This window comes from Trachypithecus francoisi, unplaced genomic scaffold, assembly GCF_009764315.1.
Source record: "Trachypithecus francoisi isolate TF-2019V2 unplaced genomic scaffold, Tfra_2.0 Lachesis_group4, whole genome shotgun sequence".
NCBI classification, from domain to species: domain Eukaryota; kingdom Metazoa; phylum Chordata; class Mammalia; order Primates; family Cercopithecidae; genus Trachypithecus; species Trachypithecus francoisi.
Genome location: NW_022681469.1, coordinates 25005937 through 25025489, shown reverse-complemented (window position 1 = coordinate 25025489; position 19553 = coordinate 25005937). Strand labels below are relative to the sequence as shown.

Sequence of the window (19553 nt, the reverse complement as noted above, 5' to 3'; positions counted from 1 at the left end):
TGGCATCTCTCCTACCCATAGTCTCTGAAATGGTGGCCACCTGTTGCTGCCCACTGTCAACATCACAGGGGATTGTCTGCGAGGGACCTACCGTAGTTGCTGAATGATGGACCTATGTTAAATTTTTCTCAGGATTGGGAAAAGTACTCTGTGAGGCTTTGAAAGGGAATAAATAGAAAATCATCTTTCTAGTTGTTATACAACAATGCACACTCCAAGGCACAACACATGCCCCCACGGTGCTGTTGCCTGCTGGTTAATCAGCGTATTCAGGTTTCTGGAGACAGTGTTTTCTTATTATATGACTCTGAAGACGCAAAGTGTCCTTACTTCCTCTCTTCCTATTTATTGCCCTCCCCCAGATTGGCACCTGCTGAGGAGTAATTAGGGCAGTCCTAATTTGGACGGCCAAATCCTGATTACAGTGAGGGGAAAAACAGGAAATGTTCTAGTTTTGCTGCCAGCAAATGACTGACTTAAATAGAAAGCCATATACAATTCAAATGATCCAAAATGGTATAACACTGGGGAAGGAGGAAGGGAGCAGGAAGACATTGCAGTCTGATTTTCTCCCGTGTGATCCTCAGCAGATATCCTTCAGAGATATCATAAAATCTAGAAGCTCACAATGCCCTCTGCTGCGGGTTGGCTTGTCTTCCAAGCTTCCCATGAGAACCGGGGCAGCTCCTGGGAGCTTGGCGATCTGAGGAAAGATGAAAAACATACCACCTTTCTATGAGTACCTCATTCTGGAGAGAAAGACTGTGCCGCAGGTAATGATGTCAGGTTACGTGCTTTGGATTAAGAGGGCTTTCCTAAAAAGGGAAATGAGGGCTAGAAGTCTTTTCCCTAATTATCCACACCCCTTGGGGCTTAAAGGGAAACGCAGCTGTGAATTCTGTACTGCTCGACATTAGCCATCAGGCACTTGGCCTATGAGTCGCCTATGTCTAAGCAGAGTGCTTCCCTCCCCTTGCCTGTCCTCTGTCCTGAGATCCAACCAGCAGCTCATGTATCCCAAAATAATAATGTAAAGATTGGAAATCACAGTTTTCGGAAGTTTCTCTCTGTTCCAATTTAGCATCAGTTCATTAATCAATGTTTTTCCTTGGAGGTGGGGGATAACGGGGCTCTCTGCCTTGTGTTGGGCCTGGCAGAGAATACAAATAAAACCTCTTCCCTAGTGTTAGAGGCTCAGTTGGTTTGAGTTGATTTAAGACACAAGCATGTTACTTTCAGCTCACCCCTTTCACCACTTCAGAGAGGAGCTAGAACTCATGCTGGACATGAAGAAAGAGTGAGGAGGAGAAACCTGCAGTGGCTGATGGCAGACATCAGAGCTGGCACTGGGCTAGGTACCTTGTTGACCCTTAGTATGCTCACTAAATGAATGAGGAAATTTCTGCCAGACTGAACAGGACGAGCAAGCAGTGGAGCAGGATGGATGACCATGGTGCATGGGAGAAAGGCTGAGAAATCACAGTGACTAGGGTGGACAGTGTGGTTGGGTAGAAATGGGCAGGAAAGGGGATTTTTTTTAATGTCCTGTATTAGGTAAAAGAGTACTATCGTAGTGTCATGCGCGTCCGTGTGAAGAGACCACCAAGCAGGCTTTGTGTGAACAGTAAAGCTTTTTAATCACCTGGGTGCAGGTGCGCTGAGTCCAAAAAGAGTCAGTGAAGGGAGATGGGGATGGGGCCGTTTTATAAGATTTGGGTAGGTAAAGGAAAATTACAGTCAAAGAGGGGTTGTTCTCTGGCGGGCAGGAGTGGGGAGTCACAAGGTGCTCAGTGTGGGAACTTTTTTGAGCCAGGATGAGCCAGGAAAAGGAGTTTCACAAGGTAATGTCATCACTTAAGGCAAGGACCTGCATTTTCACTGCTTTTGTGGTGGAATGTCATCAGTTAAGGTAGGAACAGGCCATTTTCACTTCTTTTGTGATTCTTCAGTTACTTCAGGCCATCTGGGCATATACATGCAGGTCACAGGGGATGCGATGGCTTAGCTTGGGCTCAGAGGCCTGACACATAGGTGTTGGTAAGGAGGATGACATGATCAAAGTGGTGTTTTACCATCTCACTGGCCCCACTGTGCTCAATAGCAGAGACTAGACACTAGGGGCTCTGGTTGCTTCTGAAGCCCTTCAGGTTTCCTGTGTAGCCAGAGGCCAGGGTCCTATAGGAATGAGACTCTCCTTGAGCTGGCCTTGGAGCTTTTGCAATCTAACTTAACTTCGAACCTCAGAACAGCCAAGGGCATACACCAGGGAAACCGTCTGCAAGCTCCAGCTTGTGACCTGTCTCTCAAAGCTATGTTGTCTCCTAACACTGATACAGATATTCATTTATATTAAACATTAAATAAGTGCAAAAACATTACAACCTATATACAGCATCTGTTTCATAGAGGGCATTCAGCAAATATGCTTTTATTATGTGCGCCTATAATTTATTATGCAAAACTTTATACTGGCATTTATTCCATTGTATTGTAATTTAGACTTTTAAAATATATTATTTCATTAGTTATTGGTTTAACTGTTTTTCTTTAAAAAAAAAACAAAAAAACACTGTTTTTCAATTGTAGCTTCACACAGTTATTTCAGGAAATTTCAAAACACACATCCTGGGTTCTCCATACTAGGCCCACTGAGAGTTGGACCTGGGCAAGTTTAGTTTAAAAATATCCTCAAAGTGATTCTCATGTGTTACTGGTTAGAAATCACTGGTCTGGGCCAGGCACGGTGGCTCACGCCTATAACTTCAGCACTTTGGGAGGCCGAGGTGGGTGGATCACCTGAGGTCAGGGGTTCGAGACCAGCCTGGCCAACATGGTGAAACACTGTCTCTACTAAAAATGCAAAAATTAGTTGGGCATGGTGGTGGGTGCCTGTAATCCCAGCTACTCAGGAGGCTGAGGCAGGAGAATCACTTGAACCTGGGAGGCAGAGGTTACAGTGAGCCAAGCTGAGATCATGCCACTGTACTCCAGCCTGGGTGACAGAGTGAGACTTGGTCAAAAAAAAAAAAGAGAGAGAGAGAGAGAAATCAAGAAATCACTGGTCTGAACTCTTATGAACTCTTAGCTTCCAGAAGTAAGTTATTATGTTATTTTCTACACACCTGTCTGCAATATCTTGCATGGTGTCTCTGTATAGGCCTTGCACTCTTGGTTTTTGATCAAGTGAATCCCTTCATTCATCCTTTCCAGTACATATCAGCTGCCCTTCTGGCCAAATACAGATGCTACCCACCTAACCAGTTGCCCTACAAATTCTCTAGCAAGCAGCCAGTCCTCATTTCTCCTACCCAAGTCACTCTACCATAATCGGATAGGAGTCTGTTGCAGTGACCTTGACATAAAGTAACAAGGACTTAGACTGGAATGAAAATAAATAATAAAGTATTAATACATAGTCTCTGTGCAAGGGACTTTATAGTCATAGCTCATCTAGTCAGTCGCAACAATTCTGTTAAATTAGATTCTCTCTGCCTTTCAGATGAGGAAACAGAGGTTCAGAAAAGTTAATAATGTGGCAAAGGCCGCAGAGCGTGAAGTGGTAGTGCGTGTGTGAAAAGCACTAGCTATATCTCAGTCTTCAGCCCAAAGGAGAGGCAATGGAATTAAAGAGGAAATAGGAAACCTGAAAAATGCGTCCAATGCTTTTAGAGAGACAGTGTAATAACTAGGAAAACAGACTGCAGAACAGCGGATCTGGTTCATTTCAGGTTCTACCTTGCTAGTTGACTGACCACCATCAAGTTCCTAACCTTCTGTGCCTCTGTATTTCACCTATAGAATGGAAGTAATGTTAGTACCTACCACACAGGGTGGTTGTGGGGATTAAAAGTTGATATATGTCAAATGCTCAGAAGAATGCACAGCTCATGGTAAAGGCTAAATGGTCAGCCAATATGATTATTTATTGTTGCTGCATTTGGTGCTGTTTTGTATTATTTACTTTTAAATTCATTGATGATATTGTTGATATTCAATAATAAGACGGTACAAGAAAGTTTTTTTAATTTTATTATTATTATACTTAAAATTTTTTTTGGTTTTTGTTTTTGTTTGGGGTTTTTTGTTTTTTTTGTTTTGTTTTTTTTGTTTTGTTTTTTTTTGAGAGGGAGTCTTGCTCTCTTGCCCAGGCTGGAGTGCAGTGGTGCGATCTTGGCTCACCGCAAGCTCTGCCTCCCGGGTTCACGCCATTCTCCTGCCTCAGCCTCCCGAGTAGCTGGGACTACAGGCGCCCGCCACTACGCCTGGCTAATTTTTTTGTATCTTTAGTAAAGACAGGGTTTCACCATGTTAGCCAGGATGGTCTCCATCTCCTGACCTCGAGATCCACCCGTCTGGGTCTCCCAAAGTGTTGGGATTACAGGTGTGAGCCACGGCGCCCAGCTATTATTGTACTTTAAGTTCTGGGCTGCAGGTGCAGAACATGAACATTTATTGCATCGATATACAATGTATACCACGGTGCCACGGTGGTTTACTGCACCCATCATCCTGTCATCTACATTAGGTGTTTCTCCTAACGCTATCCCTCCCCTAGTCTCCCAGCCCACAACAGGCCTCAGTGTGTGAAGTTCCCCTCCCTGTGTCCGTGTCCATGTGTTCTCATTGTTCAACTCCCACTCATGAGTGAGAACATGCGGTGTGTGGTTCAGAAAGATATTTTTAGGTCGTTTGTTATTTTCCCGGTGTTTGGTGCTTCAGTTGTATCATTCATTGCTTCAATCTGTTAGTCATTCAAAAATCATTCATTGAGCACTTCTAGGAGCCAGCGTTATTCTAGAGCTAAAGGTGGAGAAATGAATTGACCAGGTAAGGTCCTTGCTTTCATGGATTTTACACCTTAATGGAGGGAGCTAGATAATAATCAAGTGGAAATAAATAATAAATTTCTCATTAACAAGGATGATGTGATTAAATAAACAAGAGGTTCAGGTGAGGAGTAGGGTCAGGGAAGCCGTCGTGGAGGATACGGTGTTTGAGCTCAGTTCTGAAGGATGAGAAGGAGCCACGTGGAAATGTGGGGAAGAAAACTCCAGGTGGAGAAAGGAGCAAGTCCGAAGATGGGAACTAGCTTGAATTCAGGTTAGTGAGCCAAGAGAATGAATACTGAGTGACATTGGACAGGTACAGGGGTCGGATCATTTGGGTCATTTCTGGCTGCACATGAGAATCACATGGGAGATGAAAACATATCCAGACTGAGCCCCACTTCAGACTGTGAATTGATGTATTTTTAAAATGCTTCCCAGGTGTTTTCATGTGCAGTCAGGATTAAGAACCATTGATAAAGGATCTTGAGGCTAGAGAATTTGAATTTTATTCTCAGTCAAATGGGAAGACATGCAAGGTTTAAATAGGGAGTTATCTGATCTGAGATCTGCTTATAAAAATCTTAATGATATTCAAACACAGACTATATTTAAATTTGCTTTATTATGAGAAAAATCTGAACATTGACATTGACGGTTGAGACAGTTTTTTTTTTTTTTTTTTTTTTTTTGAGGAATTGTGCTCTTGTTGCCCTGGCTGGAATGCAATGGCATGATCTTGGCTGTCTGCAACCTCTACCTCCCAGGTTCAAGCAATTCTCCTGCCTCAGGCTCCCAAGTAACTGGGATCACAGTGCCACCATACCCAGCTAATTTTGTATTTTTAGTAGAAACAGGGTTTCACCATGTTGGCCAGGCTGGTCTCAAACTCCTGACCTCAGGTGATCTGCCCATCTCGGCCTCCCAAAGTGCTGGAATTACGGGCGTGAACCACTGCACCCACCTGATACAGATTTTATATGAATTCTTGGTCCACTACCTGTGTTACAGTATAATTTTTTTCTTCTTGATCTTTTAAGTATCAAACAGTTATGACCCTTCATATGAGAACGTATCTGTTTAAAGGTTGTTATTAAATTATCCCCAAGAGTTACCTTCTGTAAACTGTCATTCCAAAGCTTTTTTCCCTAGGTCCCCTTGGATGGTTTCTGTTTTCCATGGGCCCTCTCCAGAGTTATCAGAAGTTGTCATTCTCAGGTAGACATATACACTATCATAAAGCTCTCTGATCAGCATTGAGTATGGTGTCAAAGATGTTCTGATGTTCCTTTCCTTTTTCCTATGTATCCTGCTCCATCTTAACTGATTTTTTGGTTTTGGTTTTGTGTTCGTTTTGTTTTATTTGGCAGCACAATACTATTATCTTTGCATCCCTAATTATCATTATCACTTGTGCTGCTGGACATTTCACTGCGGTTTCATCTGCTGCAGGTCCAGTTATTCACAGTCTAAATTGGACGACGGCACTTTAATTTGGACCAGCCTTGTCCAGGGTTCATTTGTTGAGCTTGGCTCCTAGTTTTTGAAGTATCTTGAAAGATTCAGTCTGGGAAAGTAAACATCATGCCGTGGCTGTCACCAAACAGTTGAATCCAATTAGCCCCACCTGCCCCTGGTTGTTTACCTAATGAAAGACTCAGCACCCCAGCTGTGTCCAGGGACCATGCACGCTCGCACTTCCCAACTGTTCCAGAGAGGAAGCGGTACACATCAGAGCCAGGCGACACCAGCAGATGTTTTCTGAATGAAATTCACTCAGCCGTATCTCGAGGGTAGACCTTTCTCTTGGCAGCCTCATCACCTGTACCAAAAGGTACACCTATTTTCCTCTTCCTCTTGAGAACAGATACAAATAGTTACACAGATGGCTCTGTCTGTGGCCCATTGAGCTGTGAATTAATGAGTACATTATGGTTCTGGTAGGGGTGATTAACCTTACTTCTCCTATGAAATAATTGTTGGAGGTATAGCTCTCCTTTTTTGAAGCTATTTGGATATGTCCTGGACTTCTGTAACCCACATGATCTGATTTATCAGAAAATCAAAAACAAATAAATGCAATTAGTCAGGGTGGACTTGCCACTTGAGTGAAAAATTTTCTTTAGGGTAATTGTATATTGCTGATCAATGCCAGTATTTCAAATTAGAATATTTGGGATTACTTTTGGGATTGATGTTCATTCTAGTATGTACTAATATATATATTGTTGAGGGCAGTATGTTAGTAGCATTTTCATTCATTGGGATGACCATTTTTTAATAAAATGGGATCGATGCATATTGGAGATAACATAATCTTGAATTACTGAATTAATCCAGTCCTCTAAAAACATGTAAGTAAATAATGTGGGTACCTTTAATGTCCTCCAACCTAACTTAATTTTTGTAGTTCAGCTAATGCTAAAATGGAAAATATCTAGCCCTTCAAAATGTACAATACCATCTCACACCTACAGATCCGACTATTTCCTGAACCTGAGGGCAGATACGGGCCAGCACGGATGGGCTCAAAGATGTAGATGTTGACAAAATGAGTTGGGCTTGGGCTTCTCACTCTGTGAAACAGAATTTGACCCATAGTGTGGGTCTAAGAGGAATTGAGCCATATAGCCAAGATTCTTTCTGGATGTGAATGGTGAAATTGAAATTTTATATAATTTCCACATGTCACAAAATATTGTTCTTTTAGTTTTTTAAAAACCATTTTAAAATGTCAACACCATTGTTAGCTTACAGGACATACAAAGACCGCTGATGGGTAGGGTTGGCCCACAGGTCATGGTTTGCCCACCCCATTGTATCAGACAGAGTGCTAATTGGGAAGTTAGGGATAAGTGTAAAAGGAGGGGTTTTGTTTGTTTTGTTTCCGAAGGGAGAGATCATTGTAGACTGACATAATCAACAAATTCTTCACAGAGAAAATGAGTTTTTGAGGAGGCTTTCCAATAATAGGCCACCTAGGAATAAGTAACGTAGAAGGGAAAGGCTTGTTAATAATCTCTCCTTGGTTCATTTGTTTTATGAGTCAGGACTATTTTATGTTGGAATTTTTCAGAAGGGGACACACCTGTATTCATTATCCTGATTTGCATTGAATCCAGAGAGGCATGGAGAAGGGCATGGCACAGAGTGATCTGTGATTTGGTTAAATGCCAAATGACTTGACAGCTCATCAAAGTTGTTTAGTGCAGAGAAGAAAACTGAAACCATTAAGATGCTTTTAGTGCAATAAGTTATCTCGACTTTTGAAATTGAAGAGCGCTTATTTTTATCTGTACTTCAGTTCTTATATGCCTTCCATATACCAGGTATTGTGCTAGGCACTAGGGACACAAAAACTAATAAGAAATCAGCTCTGCCCTCAGAACTCATCATCCAGTTTGGGATTCCAGCTTGCAAAAAAGTGTAGAAGGACCAGTTAAAATAAAGGTTGGCAAATGCAAAGGTTGTGGCCCTTGATTGCACATTTAAATCACATGGGAAACTATAAAAATTTCTGTTGCCTGGGTCCCACGGCCCAGAGATTGTGATTTACTTGGTCTTGGGTATGGCTTGGGCATCTGGTTTTTAAAATAGCTTCCCCAAGTGATGCTAATGTTTAGTCGAGATTGAAAACCTCTGGTATAGGGGTGATGAGGCACAAAAAAAGAGGACTCAGATGTACCAAGGGAGGAGCTGGGGCAATGCTTGACAAGTAGAGGCAAACAAGGAGAATGAGAAAAAGGCTTTCTAGGCAGACATGACACACAGAAGCAGGAAATAATAGATCCCATTTGGAAAACTTTGGAATACTCATTATGGGTAATGTGTTCAACCAGCATAGGCAAGGGGTTGGCTAGGAATAGTGAACAGACACAAAGGAGAAAAGGAATAGCAGGAGATGAAGCTCAAAAGATAGATGTTCATGGCTTGCTAAGTCTAGCCTTGGTCTTACCTGGAATTAGAAGTCACTGAAGACTTGTAGGAAGGGTTATAACATGATTGGATTTGTAGTTTAGAAAAATTACTCTTCTGACTGATGTGGTAAGTTGAACTGATGGTCTTGTAGCTGCAGGCGAGAAGCCCAGTTACAAGGTTATTGCCAACTCCGGGTTAAAACAGATGAGGGTTAAAATATAGGTTAATAGCAGTGAATCTGGACAGGAAATGACAGATTTATTAAGATATTAAGGCAGTGTAATTGGCAGGATGTGGTGACTGGGTAATTAGGATGACTCTGTGTTCGTTCCTGACTCGAATAACGGGATGGCTTGAATAGGGAACATTAAATGCTCAGTGGGAGAGAGAGAGTAGTAGTTGGTAAACTGAGCTCCTCTTGACTCATTTTAACTTGAAATGTGGATGAAACTTTCAAGTAGAGTTCTACAGTAAGCCTTTGGATATGCAGACTGGAAACTTAGAAGAGAGGGCCACCCTAGAGATGATCATTTCAGAGTCATCAGAATATAGGTGGTTCAAGTTGGGCAAGAAGATGACTGCCCAAGTGGCGGCGATGCAGAATTCTGTGGAACACAGCATTTGAAGTACGGATGGAGAAAAAGAGCCGTCAGTTTGGCTAAGAAAGGTTAGGATGGTAGGTAAAGAACATGATGTGGAAAGCAAAAGAGTAATATTTCAAGAAGAGAGTAATCAAAAATCGTGGATGCTTTAGAATAGTCAAAGAGTGCGAAGAATAAAATAAAAAGTGCTCATGGGTTGGTGGAGCAATTTCAATGGAGTAATGGTTCTAGAACCCTGATTGCAGTTGATTTAAGACTGGATTTTGATTTCCTGTCAAAAGTTTGATACGAATAGATTTAAAAAGCCCTTTTCTTGTTTTTAACTTGTAGAAATTCTGGATTAAAAAATTATAACTTTAAAAGCATTTTAAATATGTAACCAAACTCAAATAGATGAAAGAGAATTCTCCAGATGCCATGAATGAAAGAGGAATTAAAAGCCAGAAACAGACAAATGTGGAAGTTGAGTGGGCTACAAAGGTTTCAGGACCACATATAGAGGTCAAATAGAGGCTAGCATCTTGACATCTTCCAGGCAATGAGGGAACTTTATCTGTGCAGAAGTTATGCAAATAACTGCTTCGTTCATATTTCTTAGTTCATTCATGAATGGAACCAAGAAAACTTGGGACTTAAGAAGGAGCTACCCAACCTACAGTAGGAAAGTAGCCCCTAAAAGAAATCAAAATCCCGCACCTCATGTGATATGTGTAAGAACCTCAATCTGTACTGCCTACATAGGGAGAAAAGGCCTTAAGCCAAAAGTAAAAAATTTAGAAAGGCAAAAAAAATTAAAACCCTGTTTGGAACCAGTGAAACTCAAAGGACCCAGAAGAGGCAAATGCAGACTACCTAACAGTGATATCTTGAAAATTCAGGGCAAATGCAAGATTCCTACAGAGGATAAGTCCCACTGAAGTAGAGCTTCCAGACCAAAGTAGCAGACCACATGAGGAAATGCACCATCATTAGAAAAGAAGGCAAATTCAACAAACAGGACACTTGACATCTACAAGAACTACCAAAGAATATAAAGCCACTTCGTAAAAGGAACTTAAAAATTGTTGTTTTCTAAAACATTCAAGGAGATAAAGAAAAGAGCAGTTTCCATGATACAAGAACAGGACAGTTTGGGAGGGAAAAGCCAGTAGATTTGTAAAAGAGGCAAATAGAAAATCTAGAAATGAAAAATACAATAACTAAAAATTTTTCAAAAAGCAGTAGATGGGTTAAATCATAAAGTAGACCTTGGAGAGAGATTTCATGAATGAGAGGTGAGGCAGGGAAGTCAATTAGTGCAGGCTGCTCCTTTGATGAATGCCTTTGAAGGAGAGGGAGCAGCTTTGTTAGAGAGGAATGCAGAGAAGAGATTCATTCATCCATTCATTTTTAAAATAACAGAGGATTAGGGACTATATAATGGAAAGAGTAAAAATACAGGAAAAAGGGGAGATAGATTGGGGAGAAAAGATCCCCAAGAGCCTAAATAGAGGAATTACTGGAAATGAATGAGGGTGAAACAGATTTGAACATATCTCTGTTGGGGATAGGAGGTCAAATATTTGAAAATATGTAAGTAGATCCCTTCCTTTCTCTGTCAGATAAGAAGGATATGGGGGATAAGCAATGAGCAGATACAGAAAGGGCAAATGTTTTTTAAAGAAATAGCTACTAAGATAAATGGGGAGATGAGCCTGATCAGAGACAGGTATAAAGAATGTCAGAGAACATTGAGGGTACACCTGCAACAGAATCTCATCTCTGAGGTAGTACCATGCTATAAGATTGCACCTAGCAGTGCAAGTATAAGATGGTAAAAGTTAAATTGTTGGATTAGTCCATAAATATTGCAGAAAAGATGCAAGGAAATAACAAAAGAAGAAATAGAAGATAGCAGTAAGAAAGTAATTTGAGAGACTGGAGGGAAGAAGTTTCTGTAATCCAATTTTTGTGTCTCCGACCATGGTTACTACGAGAAAACATTTGCTTATAGTGAATTAGAAGAATTCTAGAATCTGTTTTCCTCCTGCCTCACCTAATTTCCCATGCATGTGTGCCTTGAGCTCAAAACTTTAAGAGAGCAAATAAATAGCGGTCTTATTTATTCTAGTTATTTTAAAAGAACCAGGGTAATATTGCTCCCTACAACAGTGGTCCCCAACCTTTTTGTCACCAGGGACTGGGGTGGGGTTTGGGGGAAGAAAAAGGGATGGGATGGTTTCAGGATGTAACTGTTACACCTCAGATGATAAGACATTAGTTAGTTTCTCATAAGAAGCATGTGATCTAGATCCCTCGCACGTGCAGTTCACAATAGAATTTGCACTCCTATGAGACTCTGATGCCTCTGCGGATCTGGCAGGAGGGGAGCTCAGGTAGTAATGCTCACTGGCCTGCTGCTTACCTCCTGCTGTGCCGCCCAGTTCTTAACAGGCCACGGACCAGGACCAGTCCGTGCCCCAGGGGTTAGGGACCCCTGCCCTATAACACGAAACTATGTTAACTTAAGTCAGTCTGTCATGAATCAAGCTTTGTAGGCTTCAGCTTTTTGTTTTTGTTTTTGTATTATAGAGAGGGTCAATCTATGTTGCCCAGGCCAGTCTTGAACTCCTGGCCTCAAGCAGTCCTCCTGCCTCAGCCTGCCAAAGTGCTGCAGTCATAGATGTGAGCAACTGGGTCTGGCCCAGGCTCCACTTTCTTTTGTCTACAAACATTAATTGTCTGTTGGGTCAAGGAGGTATCATACATACATGCCATATATATTGTTTATTTGGAAGTGCAGAATGTCCCCCAGCATGAAAAGAGATTCCTGCCTATGGTGAGGGCAATCTTCTGGAGTCTTGGTCAGCCCCAGAGGAGGAGCCAGCTAATTGGCACTCTTTTCGTAAATAAATGTCACTTCTGTCACCTAGTACTGCTGACGAGGATATTTAGATCATTAAAATCAGTTATAGTGACAAATGTTGAACAGAAAGAAAAGCTTTTAAATTAAATTGAACTTGAACGTTTAAGATGAATTTGCAGGTAACATTCTGGTAAGAGCAGTATTAATAGCTAACCCCTGGGCCCTATTAAAAGACTTGAAGCCTGTCAGTTCTAGGTCACTAGTCAGAGCCCGCTGGAGATGGCAGCAATCAAAGGCTTTTTCTGCCTGACATCTGGGGCTCAGGGTTTCTTTTTTTTTTTTTTTTTTTTATACTTTAAGTTCCAGGGTACATGTGCATAACGTGCAGGTTTGTTACATATGTATACTTGTGCCATGTTGGTGTGCTGCACCCATCAACTCGTCAGCACCCATCAATTCATCATTTATATCAGGTATAACTCCCAATGCAATCCCTCCCCCCTCCCCCCCCCCCATGATAGGCCCTGGTATGTGATGTTCCCCTTCCCGAGTCCAAGTGATCTCATTGTTCAGTTCCCACCTATGAGTGAGAACATGCGGTGTTTGGTTTTCTGTTCTTGTGATAGTTTGCTAAGAATGATGGTTTCCAGCTGTATCCATGTCTCTACAAAGTATGCAAACTCATCCTTTTTTATGGCTGCATAGTATTCCATGGTGTATATGTGCCACATTTTCTTAATCCAGTCTGTCACAGATGGACATTTGGGTTGATTCCAAGTCTTTGCTATTGTGAATAGTGCCGCAATAAACATACGTGTGCATGTGTCTTTATAGCAGCATGATTTATAATCCTTTGGGTATATACCCAGTAGTGGGATGGCTGGGTCATATGGTACATCTAGTTCTAGATCCTTGAGGAATCGCCATACTGTTTTCCATAGTGGTTGAACTAGTTTACAATCCCACCAACAATGTAAAAGTGTTCCTATTTCTCCACATCCTCTCCAACACCTGTTGTTTCCTGACTTTTTAATGATTGCCATTCTAACTGGTGTGAGATGGTATCTCATTTTGGTTTTGATTTGCATTTCTCTGATGGCGAGTGATGATGAGCATTTTTTCATGTGTCTGTTGGCTGTATGAATGTCTTCTTTGGAGAAATGTCTGTTCATATCCTTTGCCCACTTTTGATGGGGTTGTTTGTTTTTTTCTTGTATATTTGTTTGAGTTCTTTGTAGATTCTGGATATTAGCCCTTTGTCAGATGAGTAGATTGCAAAAATTTTCTCCCATTCTGTAGGTTGCCTGTTCACTCTGATGGTAGTTTCTTTTGCTGTGCAGAAGCTCTTTAGTTTAATGAGATCCCATTTGTCAATTTTGGCTTTTGCTGCTGTTGCTTTTGGTGTTTTAGACATGAAGTCCTTGCCCATGCCTATGTCCTGAATGGTATTACCTAGGTTTTCTTCTAGGGTTTTTATGGTATTAGGTCTAACATTTAAGTCTCTAACCCATCTTGAATTAATCTTCGTATAAGGAGTAAGGAAAGGATCCAGTTTCAGCTTTCTACTTATGGCTAGCCAATTTTCCCAGCACCATTTATTAAATAGGGAATCCTTTCCCCATTTCTTGTTTCTCTCAGGTTTGTCAAAGATCAGATGGCTGTAGATGTGTGGTATTATTTCTGAGGACTCTATTCTGTTCCATTGGACTATATCTCTGTTTTGGTACCAGTACCATGCTGTTTTGGTTACTGTAGCCTTGTAGTATAGTTTGAAGTCAGGTAGCGTGATGCCTCCAGCTTTGTTCTTTTGACTTAGGATTGTCTTGGCAATGCGGGCTCTTTTTTGGTTCCATATGAACTTTAAAGCAGTTTTTTCCAATTCTGTGAAGAAACTCATTGGTAGCTTGATGGGGATGGCATTGAATCTATAAATAACCTTGGGCAGTATGGCCATTTTCACGATGTTGATTCTTCCTATCCATGAGCATGGTATGTTCTTCCATTTGTTTGTGTCCTCTTTCATTTCACTGAGCAGTGGTTTGTAGATCTCCTTGAAGAGGTCCTTTACATCCCTTGTAAGTTGGATTCCTAGGTATTTTATTCTCTTTAAAGCAATTGTGAATGGAAGTTCATTCATGATTTGGCTCTCTGTTTGTCTGTTACTGGTGTATAAGAATGATTGTGACTTTTGCACATTAATTTTGTATCCTGAGACTTTGCTGAAGTTGCTTATCAGCTTAAGGAGATTTTGGGCTGAGACAATGGGGTTTTCTAAATATACAATCATGTCATCTGCAAACAGGGACAATTTGACTTCTTCTTTTCCTAACTGAATACCCTTGATTGCTTTCTCTTGCCTGATTGCCCTAGCCAGAACTTCCAACACTATGTTGAATAGGAGTGGTGAGAGAGGGCATCCCTGTCTTGTGCCAGTTTCAAAGGGAATTTTTCCAGTTTTTGCCCATTCAGTATGATATTAGCTGTGGGTTTGTCATAAATAGCTCTTATTATTTTGAGGTACGTTCCATCAATACCGAATTTATTGAGCGTTTTTAGCATGAAGGGCTATTGAATTTTGTCAAAAGCCTTTTCTGCATCTATTGAGATAATCATTTGGTTCTTGTCCCTGGTTCTGTTTATATGCTGGATTATGTTTATTGATTTGCGAATGTTGAACCAGCCTTGCATCCCAGGGATGAAGCCCACTTGATCATGGTGGATAAGCTTTTTGATGTGTGCTGAATCCGGTTTGCCAGTATTTTATTGAGGATTTTTGCATCGATGTTCATCAGGGATATTGGTCTAAAATTCTCTTTTTTTGTTTTGTCTCTGCCAGGCTTTGGTATCAGGATGATGTTGGCCTCATAAAATGACTTAAGGAGGATTCCCTCTTTTTCTATTGATTGGAATAGTTTCAGAAGGAATGGTACCAGCTCCTCCTTGTACCTCTGGTAGAATTCAGCTGTGAATCCATCTGGTCCTGGACTTTTTTTGGTTGGTAGGCTATTAATTATTGCCTCAATTTCAGAGCCTGCTATTGGTCTATTCAGGGATTCAACTTCTTCCTGGTTTAGTCTTGGCAGAGTGTAAGTGTCCAGGAAATTATCCATTTCTTCTAGATTTTCTAGTTGATTTGCGTAGAGGTGTTTATAGTATTCTCTGATGGTAGTTTGTATTTCTTTGGGGTCGGTGGTGATATCCCCTTTATCATTTTTATTGCGTCTATTTGATTCTCTCTCTTTTCTTCTTTATTAGTCTTGCTAGCGGTCTGTCAATTTTGTTGATCTTTTCAAAAAACCAATTCCTGGATTCATTGATTTTTTGGAGGGTTTTTGTGTCTCTATCTCCTTCAGCTCTGCTCTGATCTTAGTTATTTCTTGCCTTCTGCTAGCTTTTGAATGTGTTTGCTCTTGCCTCTCTAGTTCTTTTAATTGTGATGTTAGAGTGTCAATTTTAGATCTTTCCAGCTTTCTCTTGTGGGCATTTAGTGCTATAAATTCCCTCTACACACTGCTTTAAATGTGTCCCAGAGATTCTGGTATGTTGTATCTTTGTTCTCATTGGTTTCAAAGAACATCTTTATTTCTGCCTTCATTTTGTTATGTACCCAGTAGTCATTCAGGAGCAGGTTGTTCAGTTTCCATGTAGTTGAGCGGTTTTGATTGAGTTTCTTAGTCCTGAGTTCTAGTTTGATTGCACTGTGGTCTGAGAGACAGTTTGTTATAATTTCTGTTCTTTTACATTTGCTGAGGAATGCTATACTTCCAATTATGTGGTCAATGTTGGAATAAGTGCGATGTGGTGCTGAGAAGAATGTATATTCTGTTGATTTGGGGTGGAGAGTTCTATAGATGTCTATCAGGTCCGCTTGGTGCAGAGATGAGTTCAATTCCTGGATATCCTTGTTAACTTTCTGTCTCGTTGATCTGTCTAATGTTGACAGTGGAGTGTTGAAATCTCCCATTATTATTGTATGGGAGTCTAAGTCTCTTTGTAAGTCTCTAAGGACTTGCTTTATGAATCTGGGTGCTCCTGTATTGGGTGCATATCTATTTAGGAGAGTTAGCTCTTCCTGTTGAATTGATCCCTTTACCATTATGTAATGGCCTTCTTTGTCTCTTTTGATCCATGATGGTTTAAAGTCTGTTTTATCAGAGACTAATATTGTAACCCCTGCTTTTTTTTGTTCTCCATTTGCTTGGTAGATCTTCCTCCATCCCTTTATTTTGAGCCTATGTATGTCTCTGCATGTGAGATGGGTCTTCTGAATGCAGCAGACTGATGGGTCTTGACTCTTTATCCAGTTTGCCAGTCTGTGTCTTTTAATTGGAGCATTTAGTCCATTTACATTTAAGGTTAATATTGTTATGTGTGAACTTGATCCTTCCATTATGATATTAACTGGTTATTTTGCTCGTTAGTTGATGCAGTTTCTTCCTAGCCTTGATGGTCTTTACATTTTGGCATGTTTTTGCAATGGCTAGTACTGGTTGTTCCTTTCCATGTTTAAGGCTTCCTTCAAGGTCTCTTGTAAGGCAGGCCTGGTGGTGACAAAATCTCTAAGCATTTGCTTATCTGTAAAGGATTTTATTTCTCCTTCACTGATGAAGCTTAGTTTGGCTGGATATGAAATTCTGGGTTGAAAATTCTTTTCTTTAAGAATGTTGAATATTGGCCCCCACTCTCTTCTGACTTGTAGAGTTTCTGCCAAGAGATCTGCTGTTAGTCTGATGGGCTTCCCTTTGTGGGTAACCCGACCTTTCTCTCTGGCTGCCCTTAAGATTCTTTCCTTCATTTCAGCTTTGGTGAATCTGGCAATTATGTGTCTTGGAGTTGCTCTTCTGGAGGAGTATCTTTGTGGCGTTCTCTGTATTTCCTGAATTTGAATGTTGGCCTGCCCTACTAGGTTGGGGAAGTTCTCCTGGATGATATACTGAAGAGTGTTTTCCAAGTTGGTTCCATTTTCCCCCTCACTTTCAGGCATCCCAATCAGACGTAGATTTGGTCTTTTTACATAATCCCATACTTCTTGCAGTCTTTGTTCATTTCTTTTTCTTTTTTCTTTTGGTTTCTCTTCTCGCTTCATTTCATTCATTTGATCCTCAGTCGCTGATACTCTTTTCTTCCAGTTGATCGAGTCGGTTACTGAAGCTTGTGCATTTGTCATGTATTTCTCGTGTCATGGTTTTCATCTCTGTCATTTCGTTTATGACCTTCTCTGCATTAATTAGTCTAGCTGTCAATTCTTCCACTCTTTTTTCAAGATTTTTAGTTTCTTTGCGCTGGGTACATAATTCCTCCTTTAGCTCTGAGAAGTTTGATGGACTGAAGCCTTCTTCTCTCATCTTGTCAAAGTCATTCTCTGACCAGCTTTGATCCGTTGCTGGCGATGGACTGCGCCCCTTTGCCGGGGGAGATGCGCTCTTATTTTTTTGAATTTCCAGCTTTTCTGCCCTGCTTTTTCCCCATCTTTGTGGTTTTATCTGCCTCTGGTCTTTGATGATGGTGACATACTGATGGGGTTTTGGTACAGGTGTCCTTCCTGTTTGATAGTTTTCCTTCTAACAGTCAGGACCCTCAGCTGTAGGTCTCTTGGAGATTGCTTGAGGTCCACTCCAGACCCTGTTTGCCTGGGTATCAGCAGCAGAGTTTGCAGAAGATAGAATATTGCTGAACAGCGAGTGTACCTGTCTGATTCTTACTTTGGAAGCTTCCTCTCAGGGGTGTACTCCACCCTGTGAGGTGTGGGGTGTCAGACTGCCCCTAGTCGGGGATGTCTCCCAGTTAGGCTACTCAGGGGTCAGGGACCCACTTGAGCAGGCAGTCTGTCCGTTCTCAGATCTCAACCTCCGTGTTGGGAGATCCACTGCTCTCTTCAAAGCTGTCAGACAGAGTCGTTTGCGTCTGCAAAGGTTTCTGCTACTTTTGTTGTTGTTGTTGTTGTTAACTGTGCCCTGTCCCCAGAGGTGGAGTCTACAGAGACAGGCAGGTTTCCTTGAGCTGCTGTGTGCTCCACCCAGTTCGAGCTTCCCAGCGGCTTTGTTTACCTACTTAAGCCTCAGCAATGGCGGGCGCCCCTCACCCAGCCTCGCTGCTGCCTTGTGGTTAGATCACAGACTGCTGTGTTAGCAATGAGGGAGGCTCCGTGGGCATGGGACCCTCCCGGCCAGGTGTGGGATATATTCTCCTGGTGTGCCCGTTTGCTTAAAGCACAGTATTGGGGTGGGGGTTACCCGATTTTCCAGGTGTTGTGTGTCTCAGTTCCTCTGGCTAGGAAAAGGGATTCCCTTCCCCCTTGCGCTTCCCAGGTGAGGCGATGCCTCGCCCTGCTTCAGCTCTCGCTGGTCGGGCTGCAGCAACTGACCAGCACCGATTGTCCAGCACTCCCTAGTGAGATGACCCCAGTACCTCAGTTGAAAATGCAGAAATCACCGGTCTTCTGTGTCGCTCATGCTGGGAGTTGGAGACTGGAGCTGTTCCTATTTGGCCATCTTGCTCCGCCCCCCAGGGTTTCTTAATGATGGTAGATTGGCTGTGAAGAGAGGGGTGTCCATAATTCAAACAATACCGTCACCTAGAACTAACTGATAATTTAAACCAAGAAGTCAGAGTACAACCTTTTGTAACACTTCTGTCACCTCTCAGGTACTAGTTATGTTGTCACTTAATAGCATTGTTTAACATGGTTATCCCACTTTTTATTCAAAGATCCCACTTTTTCTTAAAAGATTCCCCCAAAACATACCATACGCTTTTATTTATCCTAAGGGATCAAATACAGTAAGAGGACCTAGTTAGTGTTTTCAACTGTCACAATTACTCAAGAACTAAGAAACTAAGAATGAAATCTGGAAATGCTGTTCCCCAGTAATTTGCCCTATTAATGGGTATCACGGACTCCAACTTAGATAATGGATTATGTTCAAAAGAGAGATGAGTGTGATCTCTTTTTTGCAGCAAAGGTAGGTGGAAATGCTAACTGAATACCAGGCATCATGCTACAGTGTCTCTTTTCTATTGGCTGTGTTTAGGGGTATTGTCCAGTCAGAAGAAAAACTTGTTATCAGTGCATCCTGGGCAAAAGATGATGATATCAGCAGACTCTTGAAATCTCTACCAAACTGGATGAATATGGCTCAACCCAAACAGCTGAGGCCAAAAAGAGAGGAGGAAGAAGATTTCATAAGGTAAAGGGTCCATTTTCTAAGTTGTACTAAACATGGGGAGGAAGCGCATCTGTTTAACCAATCTTTTCTTACATGAGATTTTGGCCAATTCTAAAAATCAAACAGCAATTACTTGAACTTAGTAAAATCTGTTTTCCTCCTGCCTCACCTCATTTCCCATGCAAGTGTGCCTTGA

The 19553-nt window shown here is 41.5% G+C and overlaps 1 protein-coding gene across 4 annotated transcripts in view; it reads left to right on the top strand.

Annotated features, from left to right (window-relative positions):
• The window catches only part of EXOC4 (exocyst complex component 4), an 823024-nt gene that overhangs the window by 660170 nt on the left and 143301 nt on the right, over window positions 1–19553 (top strand). For all 4 annotated transcript variants that reach the window (XM_033193639.1, XM_033193641.1, XM_033193640.1 and 1 more), the window contains exon 13: window positions 19223–19378. In XM_033193639.1, the coding sequence (XP_033049530.1) occupies window positions 19223–19378 (156 nt within the window). The remainder of the gene's footprint in view (window positions 1–19222; window positions 19379–19553) is intronic.